Here is a 12,365-nt window from a genome sequence, read left to right on the forward strand (position 1 = left end):
CAGAGCAACAGCAGTGTTGTGGGGTTTTTTGTTCAGTCTATTAGATATTCTCTGATTGTGCCTAATGAGAGGATGAGGAACACCTTATCTGTGGAGTCCAGGGAGGTTTTGGCCTGAGATTAGTGCTGAGATAATCACTATTAGGACTGAAACCCCTCATAAACTTGAGGGTCCAAAAATAAAAGTATCTACAACTCTAGGCAACAGAAACATGAAACAGGAGCTGAACTGGGATTTCAAGGATGTCTGTTTTGGACTCACCTAATTCCTGCCTGAATCCTACTTTATCTGCTTTGGAATTGCTGTGGGTTTGTAGTCCCATCAAATTCCCAGTGAGGAGTTCCTGCAGTTTTTATGGTTTTACTAAAGGGCTACATACTGTTGGTGCTTCTGTAAATCAGGCCCACATTTCATTAGGAAAATTGAGGCTTTTTAAGAAAATTGAATGAAACAATAAATTAAGAGTCAGCACTAATTTCAGTGGCTTCTTTCCAAAACCTTACAAAATAGCTGTTGAAATGCTCCTTTTTTTTTTTTCCTTTAATCACTGTGAAACAAAGCTAAACCATTCAGCCTTATCTTTAAGCATCTATAAACCTCCCCTGCACATTTCCCCCAGCTCCCCAGAGTAATGCTGTCTCTTCACCTGTGTTCCTTTCTTCTTCAGAGGCTGAGCCACAGCTGGGCACGCTCACACTCACAAACGTTACCCCCGACAGCTTCAACCTCTCATGGACCACAAGAGATGGGCCTTTTGCCAAGTTTGTTATACACATTAGAGATTCCTATGCAGCACACGAACCCCAGGAGCTTACAGTGTCGGGAGGTGCTCGCAGCGCTCACATCTCAGGCCTGCTAGATTACACTGGCTATGACATTAACATTAAGGGGACCACCAATGCAGGTGTTCATACAGAGCCCCTCACTGCTTTTGTCATGACAGGTATCTGCTTAAAGGTTTACAGTCTATTTATTGGCTTATAAAAATATATATTCCAGCATGGATAAAAAGGAAAGACTCTCTACAGCACTGAATATCTTGTCCAGCAACAATGGTTTTGTTTGCAGGCTTAGTGCAAGGATGGGTCAGACCAGTCATGTTGACCTTAAAAAATTTTCAAGGAATACTAGTTTAAAGTGAGTTAAGAGCCCTCTGGAGTCTTTCTGTCATGTGTAATAATCTTTTTTAACTCCTGAAGTTTGAGGGGAAAATCTGCCTAATACTCAGTAGTTGTATCTGAAGGATGCAGAGAGGATTGGATTTTAGAACACGTTCTGTCCTGTGATGTCCCCTAAACACATCCCTTACGCCTGTGTATTTTGGCCAGATTTTGACTGGGATCGGTTGCACGTCACACGCCTCCTAGATGATCAAATAAATGTCACAGAGTTCACCATCTATGTATATGGTGGCCAATATGTGCCGCTAGGGCTTGTCACCTAGGCTTCTCGACACCCTGAATAGGATTAATGGAGAAACTGAGACCTTTTCCTTTTTCTCCTCGCTTCAGTAACATGCAGCGGGATCACCAGTTGCAGCAGCAGCACCCCTCACAGCATCTGGGCTGCCAGTTTCTGTGCGAGGCACTGCCCACGATCATTCTCCTCAGGACGAATGGACGCATTTTGCACCGGCTCTGACCTGCCCCGATGACATAGATCACATAGTTAGAAGCGAGCAGCTGTTTGCTTTCACCAACCCTGCTCTTTTGCTCTACCAGAGCACAAATGCTTCCTTTTTGAAAGTGCACCATGGGCATGGGTATTTGAGAGGAAGCTACCCACAACTAGGTAAATATGTGGCACTCTCTACACAGCAGAAGGATGTGCTAGCAGTTCACACACACCTGCTGGGTTTAGAGTGTTGGTGTCACTCAACACCTATGCTAGGAAAATAATTTCAGCATTTGGGCTCACTATTTGTTTTGTCACATTTGCCACATACCCAGACACGAAACCAAGACGTGAATCTTTGAGATTGCTTGATTAGAAGCAAGTAAAAATGTCTCCAAACTGAGTAAATTTGAGCTGAATCTCTGGCACCCAAATGTGTAAACATCAAAACATAAGGACTTCCAAATTCTAAAACTTTAGGAAGGAATTTTTATGCCAAATTCTTAGAGAACATCAATTTCAACAGTTGTGAAATGTCAAACCCAAACCCCAAACCCTTTCAGAGAGAAAGTTTTGTGTTTAAGTAACTGGTATTTTCTGAAGTAAGTGGAATTTGAATGATTGGAAGATCAGATGAGTTGGCTCCTGGGCCAACAAAGCAAAGTTTGACAAATAGTTTAGAGAAATACTAGCAATGCCTGGGATCCAGGATCAAGGCCATGGCTTAGCAGAGCCAGTTGATCTTCCTATGTGACTTGTCAGCTTTTGAGTGAGCCAAATACACTGAGAAACTATCCTGTGAAAATTTGGCCCTTTTTTTTTTTCCAGACTTGGTGGGAAAGTTTTGAGGATTTGATCTACAGCTTCTAAACTTTGACAAATGTCATGTTGAGGTGGAAAAAAAGACCCTTCACTGGAATTTCCTTAAGTTGTCAACATACCACACTAGCAGCTGCCTGTGAAGCTCTTTGGACAGATTACTGCTCTGTTCTGCAGTCATTAGCCCCTGCCCTTAGCCAGTGCAAAATCTGCCTTCTCTCCTATCCCCCACAAAAAAGAATCTTGCAAGCATTTAGTACTTGCACTGGCTATGACCCTGACTGATTATTGTCCTGCTTCTGGCAGTCCTTCTGGCATCTCTGACCCCTCCACCATTGAAAAGAAAAGCTGGAGATATTCACGTGAAGTAGAGAGGTAAAGAAGCAAAATACGGGAATTGTGAATGCCAAAGTTGAGGCTTGTCCCTAAGAGCACCGGTGGTGGAGACAAGTGGAAGGAAATGAAAGCTTTATGCATAGCATTTCTAAAACAGTTTTGGTTATAACTGTCTTTCTTACAGTGCATGTGTAACAGAAGAAATGTGCTTACACAGTGAGCTTGGAAGGAATTTCAATGGAGCATGTGAGATGAGGTGCTGAAACACCCTTGATAAAAATTAAGAATTGAGCATCTACTTCTGGAAGCTCCATTGAAAATCCTAGTCTTGTGGTCCTGGCTATGCACTTCTATTAAATCCATACTTTGGGGAAAAATGTGATTTATGTTTGGTGGAATCTGTGACACTTTCTAATTTGCAATGTTTTTCGCTTCTTTTTTTGTGTGTTTTTGCACCTTCCCTTCTTTTAGAGGCCATGCCCCCACTGGAAAACCTAACTGTCTCTGATATTAACCCTTATGGGTTCACAGTGTCGTGGATGGCATTGGAGAATGCCTTTGACAACTTTCTAGTAGTCGTGGTGGACTCTGGCAAGCTGCTGGACCCACAGGAGTTCCTCCTTACAGGAGCCCAGCGGCAACTGAAGCTTAAAGGCCTTATTACTGGCATTGGCTATGAGGTTATGCTTTATGGTTTTGCCAAGGGGCACCAAACAAAGCCCCTAAGCACTGTGGCTGTTACAGGTATTTCAATGTGAACAAATTGTTCTCTTCCACCCTTTCTTTCTTGCTTTTCTTCTCACATGGAAGATGTTTCATGCAATCCATTTGCCAAAGCAAACCTTGGCTTTTGCATTCTTTTCTGCATCGTGGCTACACATAACTCCTCATGATTGAAAGGTTCACCAAAGAAATTCCATTCCTTTTAACTTGATGTTTCCCTTTTGTCTTTATGAGGGATCCCGTAGAGGCGCATGACGTGGGTTGAGGGGTGAAAGTTTCTGGTATGGTCATGCAGGTACTTCTAACCGAATTCTTTAAAGAAAAATGGCTGCATGCAGTAGCTCGTCTTGTTAACAGCTGCTGGGCACATCAACATTCTCCAACTTGCCAAATGTCAGGACCTTCAGGAAGAGTCATCGATTTCTTGCCCATGGCCTCCGTTCTTTCACTCTCTGTGTGGGTTCCACCCAAAGACCATTGAGTGTGATATTGCCACGCATAAAATTGACATCTCTCTCCAGAAAACATTAGCTCATGTTTTCAACTTCATCACCGCTGCTGTTTTCCAGCAGCAGTTGAGCTTTCTTGAATGATCATTGCAGACTGATTCTCTGGCCCCATAACCATCAGGTCTCATCTGCATGTTGCTGTCTGCCCCCAGCAGTAAAGCCGGGGGTTACCTGATTGGAGGTTCATGAGAGAATAGATAGGAATGTCTTTCTGTGGAAGAAAGAAGTGCATTGGAGATGCTGTAAGACAGTAACCACTCCAGTAGCATTTCTCTGGGTAATGATGCCTGACCATACTGAGCTAAAGATATTTTGCAGGTAATTAATAACTTACAGCTCCTGGGATCCTCTTTAGTGGGTTCTTTCACTAAAGACAGGAGGCCTTGCATTTGGATTTAAGTGTGCTCTTTAAGGGATATGAATTTTCATGATTCCCCTTTGCTGCTTCAGCATTTGTTTAATATCAGAGTAAAGGATTCATCTGATCAGAAGCACCACAGATGCCCAAAGTGCATGAAATAAGGGTTTTGCATGAAGAAAAAGAATCTTTCAAGTGGCTTCTATGTTGTCCTCCTAACAGAGAGGGACCCGACAATATTACAGGCATGCTTGCAGTTCTATAACCAGAGCTTGTTTTTATCATACATAAAGATTTTACATAGGTAGCGAGGGAGAAATGCACATCAAACTCACTGTTAGCATGTGTAACTTTGCATGTCAGAGGCAAATGGTGTATGTCCATGCAGTGGGTTTGCTATTAAAGAGTGAAAGTTTGAATGAGCCTGCACACACTGCTGTATCTCCAGTATGTGTTTAATGCTAATAGTTTTTTGGTTTGTGTTTTTTTTTTTTTCCCCGGTAGCTGGCAGATTGTTTCCCTTTCTTTGAACTGTGGTTGGATTCTTGAGGTGTGCTATGTCCAGACCTCGGGCAGGTGTCTAATGAACTGATTAAAAAAATGATTTCTTTTCCCTACTACTATCTTCTCCTTTTTTAGAAGCAGAACCTGAGGTCGACAACCTTCTGGTTTCAGATGCTACTCCAGATGGCTTCCGTCTGTCCTGGACTGCAGATGATGGGGTTTTCGACAGTTTTGTTCTAAAAATCAGGGATACCAAAAGGAAATCTGATCCACTGGAACTAATAGTACCAGGCCATGAGCGCACCCAGGATATAACAGGGCTGAAAGAGGGTACTGAATATGAAATTGAGCTCTATGGAGTTAGCAGTGGACGACGTTCCCAACCCGTAAATGCAGTAGCAACCACAGGTATTGTCTTTGCAGTAGGAAAAGTGTAACATGTTGATGCCTGTTTCTTTCAGCATCTTTCATTTTCATAGCCAGCTTGAGCTGTTACTGAGGTGTTTGAACTGTCTCCTGCATGTGCCCTATCCAAGTTATTTGTTCAATGTGGTGTAGTTATTTATAACCCATCATCTCAGACTCCTTAGCTTCATCACTGTCTATTTAATATGGTTTTATTTAATTACTTTCATGATCTGGAATTAGGCATCAGAGCCTAGTGATTAAAGCACTGCCTTTGAGGGCCAAGCAATATTGTCTCCATATCAGCCTTTTTCAATCATTTCCTGTGACTAATTATGTATCACCATTGCACAACAACTTACCTCCTTAGAAAAGAGGGATGACAAAATGAATTTACCAGAGCTATTGAGAAGTCTATTTATGCCTTGAGCAGCAATGGACTAACCACTGTTAACTTAGACTGATCTTACCAGGAGCAACATGTGCTCAATAGTTCAAAATAAACTTGAGTTTCTTGCAAAATCCAAGCTTTGAACTCCCTCAGCAGAAGTTGCGATATATTCCCATTTTTGTGTGTCAAAAATCCTGATGTAAATTAGCTTAGTGATTTACCCAGGTAAAATCATTCAGAAGAAAAGATGCTGGTATGACTGCCAATTCATGCCATTTTGGTTTAAAAATACCAAGGCCTTAATCCTCAACTGCAGCACGCCAATAACACAAAACTGGAGTTCTTGCCTTTCACAGTCTCACATTAATGAAAAAACATTGTAAACATAACTGCAAATGTCTTTCTCTGAAGTTAGCCTACACCTATACATGTTTCTGAAAAATCTCCGTATTTTTCATTTTCTCAGTGCCAGGGAGAAGAAGGAAGTTTTTGTTATTTGTAACTGGACTATTATTTCTTCTATTATTTTTCTATGAAAATACGTAGATACTAGTCAAGTAAAAAGTTCTTGAGGCTTAGGTTGAATTCCTTAGGTTAATTTAAACAAAAAACAGTTCATAATTTGAAGCAGTTAATGTTGGCTTTTCATTTTTTTTCCCACCAAAATCATGTTTTCATTTTGAAAAACATTTACATCTCAAGAAAATGAAGCAATGTCCTGTGACCCAAAATCACTCTTTTAAAGATTTTGAGCTTGCTGATATGAAAACATAGTAATTTCAAATCAACCTAATTCTGAGAGGAGGGGAACAAGAAGGGGACAGGTAAGTTCAGTGTATGAGGAAGCAAACAGAAATGCAGAAAAGAGACCTTTGCCCAGCTGTAGCAGTGTACTCCAGACAATGCCCAGAAAAGGGACAACAATAACTCAGTATTGAACAGCTTTTCCTGAAATAGCATGGCCTCATGATTCACCTTAATGTCTGTGGTGCCACTTGTTAGCATGGCAAGGCACGTTTCTGACCAGCTCCACTGATTGCTGTCACATCCCTTGAATAAACAGTAAGGGCATATATATACTCACCCAGACATTTATATGAAGCAGAACATGCATCCATCACAAGCCACCGTTCTCCAGGCTCATGCAGATTGACTCATAATGGAGAGGAATGTTTAAAGTCAACTGCACTTGTTAGCACCATGTCCCCATTTTCACTGACTTCTAGGATATTTATGGTAAACCACGAAGAGTTATCATTTTCCTCATGACTACATTCTTATTCAGTTCTTTCAAGCAGATTTAGCACATGTCACCTACTGAAGCCAATAGCCCAAAAGATGTTTGTCAGATGTAAATAGCCCATGGATAATTGATAATAGAGCTGGAGCCACAAAAATCCAGCTAAATAATTTGGACTGCAGATTTCACCACATTGGGTAGCTGGGCCGCCAAGGCATCTAACTAATTTCTTTTTTAGGAGTTGATTATTAGACAAGCATATGTACATTTATAGCATCTTCAGTCTGGTTGCAAAGAAATATTTCTCCCCCTGAAGGGCATAGCTCAGACAGGCTTATATTCAGCTTTACTTTATGCTGGCCTGTGTACAAGTTACAAGTGAGCAAGGAATAAATTAGCTAGAAAGTCTTTAGCTTTAGTAGAGGAGATAGATAGTAAAATAACAGTTGGAACAAAGCTAGCAAACAGACCAGAAAACCTAAACCAAACACTACCATGGAAATGAAGGCAGGAAAATAATCTAGGTAGAAAATCCTTGTCTGTATTTATCACTCACATCTTCCCTCTTCTTCCCTACCTGGGCACATACCTTGTATACACAAATAGTCTTCAGGGATCAGGTCCTCAGCTGGTGTAATTCATGTAGTTGAGGGAGTGTGGTTTGAGCATTCCTCTCTGAGGGTCTGACCTCTTACCGCGTTGTACAGCAAACCACCGGCCCGCCATGGGGAAGGAGGGGGAGGAAGCATCTTGCAGTGTTTACCTTTTGATTCCTTGTCCTCTTCTGTGGTTTCCTTTCCTTCTTCCTCTTTTAAGAAATCAGCCATGCGCTTTGGATGTGGAAAGGATGAGTAGGGCAGGACTGGCATTTGGCGTTTTCTCCATGTAGCTTGTGTTGGTCCTGCAGCTGGTAACTTGCCTGGAGGCTGAGATGATCTCCCTTGCTTCCATCCCACCAGGGATGTGGTGTGAAACCGTTGGGCATGGGAGTTGACAATAAAGTCATATCTTCCCACACCCATCACCAGTAGTTTTTCCTCCATTATTTACTTGTATGTATGAATGAACAGCAATAGTTTTCCCCCAGAACTGCTGATGATAAAGTTGTTAAAAGGTTATCCTCTTTGGGGTGATGATGGTACCCACTCTCCCTACCCTCTGCATTTGTCTGTCATTTTGCCCTCATCAATTCTGCTGCGATAGAAAACATTAATTATAAAATCACTGTAGCGCAAGGCAGCATCATACACATCTGCGGTGTCTGGTCAAGTTGGCACAAGGGAGTTTGTCCACTGCTGCTCTCAGAGGGACAGTCAGTGTCTTTTGGAAATTCATCTGTATAATGTCTGTTAAGGTGCAATTCAGCCCTCACCAGGGGACCACAACACAGCTAAGTGCCACTTAGTACCCTTGGTAGGAAGTGTGGGTCTCAGGCTGTTACTTTCCTCTTCTTCTAATGGTGTTTTGCCACACTGTGAGAGCATTTTTCATCTGAGAGGATCACAAAACACTTCACATGCTCTTTATACATGATAAATGTAACCTGGTTCTTCCTGTTGCTTAGGAGAAGACAGTCGGTGAACATACTACTATGTCTGTTAGTAATGAAAGAACAATTTTTTAGCAAGAAAATTCCCAAAGAATAGCAGCTACTCAGGTATCATGGGTGCTTGAACAACCTCACAGGGAAGTTGTCCATCTCTCATACAGCTCATGGGATTATCCTCCATGATGCTGGAGGATAATGCTAATTACCTGTATCTGTCCAGTAGATGAACTGAGATTTTTAATAAGTGACAAGACAAAGCACACTGGTCATTTTTTATACCTGCTTAATTTTGGCTTCCAGGTAGCTCAAGAAGATGGTTTCATTTGCTCCTTTTTAACTTCCCTGTGCTCAAAGGTACCACTCTCTTACATCTCTGGGACTTATTCCAGGATTGATGCTTGCTCTGATGGTCTGTTATATTTTCTTTGCCAGGTTTGCACCCAGGAAAGTAGCTGCAGTTGGGGTACTTGGGGATGTGGAACTCCCACATAACCAAGGCTCTTCTTACTACTGTTTGTTATGCAGTTCACAGAAAACAAGCAGGAAGCCCATGGAAGTGTGCACAGCAGAGTCCAAGTGGGATGGATCGGGTACTTTATTTTCTGGGAAAGGTTGGAATTTACCATGTGTATGAAAATGGAGTATTGGTCCATCTCTTTGGTCTCCAGAGTTGTCACTAGCACTTTTCACCAGGGCACCTGGCACTAAGGGCACCTACAATGCAAAGCAAAATCAATGTGATTTTCACCTCTCCTTCCCAGGTTTTCTTTATGGTCTTCTGTTTCCTCAGACTGTACTTAAATCTTAATTAAAATCTTTAAATATTTTCTTTTTTTCTTTGGCTTTTCCATGTGAACAAAGCCCACAAACACAACATGTCTAGTGAGCTCCAGAGAAATTATTTACATTTCTCTTAAGAGCTCAGTTGTTTTTCTTTCCCTGCCTTTCAGCTTATTTAGTGCGTTGCTGCTAGAGCTTTGGGGACACATGGGACAAACAGCCCTCTGACTTCTTTCCCACAGGCACGTTCTTTCCAAGCTATTTCAAGCACAGTCACTTTTTTTTCTCCTCTTGCCCCCCTTCCCCTGCCCTCAGCCTGTCTCCACCACTCTTAATGTGTCTGATGTTTGGTACCTCTCCTCTTTGTGCTAATGGCCTACTCTGTGTGGGCTGTTTATTTTTTTAACACATCAGGATTGTTTTGGTTACTGTCAAAAAAACAAATTGGAAGTGAGGTGCTCAGTGTAAACTTTGAAGTGGCAGGTCTCTTCACCATGTCCTTCCAGAAGCCCTTTCCATCTTGTTTTGCAGTAGCTTAATTAAGCTTTGAACTGGAATGTTTCAGACATGTGTTGGCTTGCATCTTGAGATTGGGTCATTTTGGCAAAACTGGTTTGCCCAGCTTACTGAGGTAATTTATACGGGCAAATGTAGTGCTCAGGTTTATACTGGGAAAGGCTGGGTTGTATGACAGAGAGCTGCAGTGGTCCCACAAGTGCCTTCCTCATGATGGTTGTACTTGGACATCCTCTGGGTGGGTGTGCTTGAATGTACCTAAGGAAAATCATGGTCTCAGATAAAGATTCCAAGAAGAAAATTTTCTCACTTATAGTTTGAAGCCAACAGAAGTTACAGGCAGTCAGTGCTTGAGAGGATGGACCCGTTGATGAACTCACACAACTGAGTCCAGGCATCCTATGTAGAAACTTCATGCTCAGGAAGAGTCATCTCTCCAGGGCTAAGGGCGGCTGTTGGTGTGTGTCACAGATAGGGCTCTGAGACTCAATGGAAAGTCTAAAACTCATCCAAGTGAAACTGGGGTAGAAATATTATAAATATAATGGCTCCTGGGTAATAGAATCTCATTCCTGTAAGTATCCCTCCATAATTTTCTATAACACTGAAATCTCTGTTACTTCTGTGTACATGATATGTAAATACATGTCTGGGGTATTTTTAAGCTATGCACTACTGTAATCTTACTGAAAAAGGAAAATTTAGACCAAATAGATTGTTGCTGTCAGTATGTAATAAAACCATGAACTGTTTCGTACTCCCTGCATTAATGTTGTTTAGGACAGAATTATTGATAGCATCAGCCCTTGGGACAGAAGGAAAAGACAAATCAGTGTTCCAGCACTAAGGACGGATAAACAAATTATTTACCTTTTCTTTCTCTGTGATGTCTTTGTTCTCTGTTATCCACCGACAGTTGTTGGATCTCCCAAGGGAATTTCTTTCTCTGACATCACCGAAAACTCTGCTACAGTCAGCTGGACACCCCCTCGCACCCGCGTGGAGAGCTTCCGGATTTCCTATGTCCCTGTCACAGGAGGTGAGTGTGAGGATGGACAGGGAGGAAGACGGTAAAAGGGAGAGCAGAAAAGGTTTGTTGTGCTGATCTCCATCTCTCAGTGTACCCCCCAGGTGATCTTACACAGATCATCTCTTTTTTCCTCAAACTGCTGACCAGGAATGTGGGTGTGCCTACATGGTCCCAGTATCCGACCTCTGAGCATAGTGTCCCACATCCCGTGGACAAGGCTTGTAAGGGAGCTCAGAGCTAGATGCTGGAATGGTTTTACCCCTAATAGGGCCACATTCACAAAAATCTCTGCTCCCGATGACCCTCCTAAGTAAGCATTTATTTCCAAATTGTCTCATTATTTTGTAGGGACATAATGAGCTAAGCATATTTGAAAAGATGGCCCTTGGAAATAATATTCATAATCCATGGTTATAATTTTTTTCCAAGGAAGTGGTTTTTCTTATTACTCCCCCATGTTGTTTCATTCCATCGATTATATCTCTGTTTTAGTGTTCAGCTTAAAAACTTAGTATATTTAAGCAGATTTTTAGCATAACTTAGGGACAGCTCTAAAAGCAAATAGCTAAAGAGCAAACACTACAGACGTCAGGACCATAAAAGACATATTACTGACTACAACAAGTAAAGATATAGGCCTTTAGACAATATAGTATGTAAGCACACATGCAACTTTAAATATATGGTGATCCCACAGAAGAAAAGGAGCAATCCACAGTCATAAAGTTAGGCACTTGTCTAAGTGCTTTCCTGGAACACACCCAGAATTTGAAACAATTACATGTCCTAAGTCTTCACTCAAACATGCAGCATTTCTTAAAATAATATATACTATATCTTCATTCAAAATGAGATGGGTGAAGGAGAAGCTTCCAGCCCTTACCAGAAACAAAGCAGATCTAAACTACAAGGCCTGTCCTCACAAGTGTATGAACTTCCATGTAGAGTGCTGTGTTTTCACCTTACGTATCATTTGTTATGTTACATTTTTCTGAATGGTAATTTTTCTTACTGTTGGCATACCACTAGGAATATATACAAACCAATGTCTTAGATTTAGGTGTCATGGCAGCAATATTTTTTCTGAGACTGCCCTTTGACATCAGTGATTGTAACTAACTGGGGAAAATTCACCTCCTCCTGTACAAGTACGTCCGTGTTGGTCATAATGTCTAACTTGAAACACGTCCTTCAAGCATTTACTGGAGTATTTTATCATTAATCCCTTGGCATTTGGCTTCATCCTAGGTATTCCAAATGTTGTTACAGTCGATGGAAGCAAGACTAGGACCAAGTTGGTGAAGTTAGTCCCAGGTGTAGACTACAATGTTAGTATCATCTCTGTGAAAGGCTTTGAAGAAAGTGAACCCGTCTCTGGCACTCTGAAAACAGGTAATAATGAGGAAATAGCAGCTTTTCAAATGCATTGTCTGTGCTGTAAGAGAGATTCAGGAACTGGAGCTGAAAACCCACGGAGATCCCATTTTTGCTGTCCACACAAACTGTAGGAAGAATTTGCCCTCTATTTCTTTACATCTTTGTATTTCAAATGAGTATAGAACTTCTAAGTTTGATCAGGCTGCCATTTACT

The 12,365-nt window shown here is 41.6% G+C and overlaps 1 protein-coding gene across 1 annotated transcript in view; it reads left to right on the forward strand.

The window, feature by feature from the left end:
* The window catches only part of LOC104627473 (tenascin), a gene marked incomplete at its 5' end in the record, with an annotated part of 41,301 nt that overhangs the window by 19,098 nt on the left and 9,838 nt on the right, over positions 1-12,365 (forward strand). Inside the window, 3 exons of the mRNA XM_010295752.1 lie at positions 4,999-5,271; positions 10,661-10,783; positions 12,023-12,166. Coding sequence (XP_010294054.1) covers positions 4,999-5,271; positions 10,661-10,783; positions 12,023-12,166 — 540 coding nt within the window. The remainder of the gene's footprint in view (positions 1-4,998; positions 5,272-10,660; positions 10,784-12,022; positions 12,167-12,365) is intronic.

The sequence above is a fragment of the Phaethon lepturus genome, unplaced genomic scaffold (genome assembly GCF_000687285.1).
Source record: "Phaethon lepturus isolate BGI_N335 unplaced genomic scaffold, ASM68728v1 scaffold4931, whole genome shotgun sequence".
In the NCBI taxonomy this organism is placed as follows: domain Eukaryota; kingdom Metazoa; phylum Chordata; class Aves; order Phaethontiformes; family Phaethontidae; genus Phaethon; species Phaethon lepturus.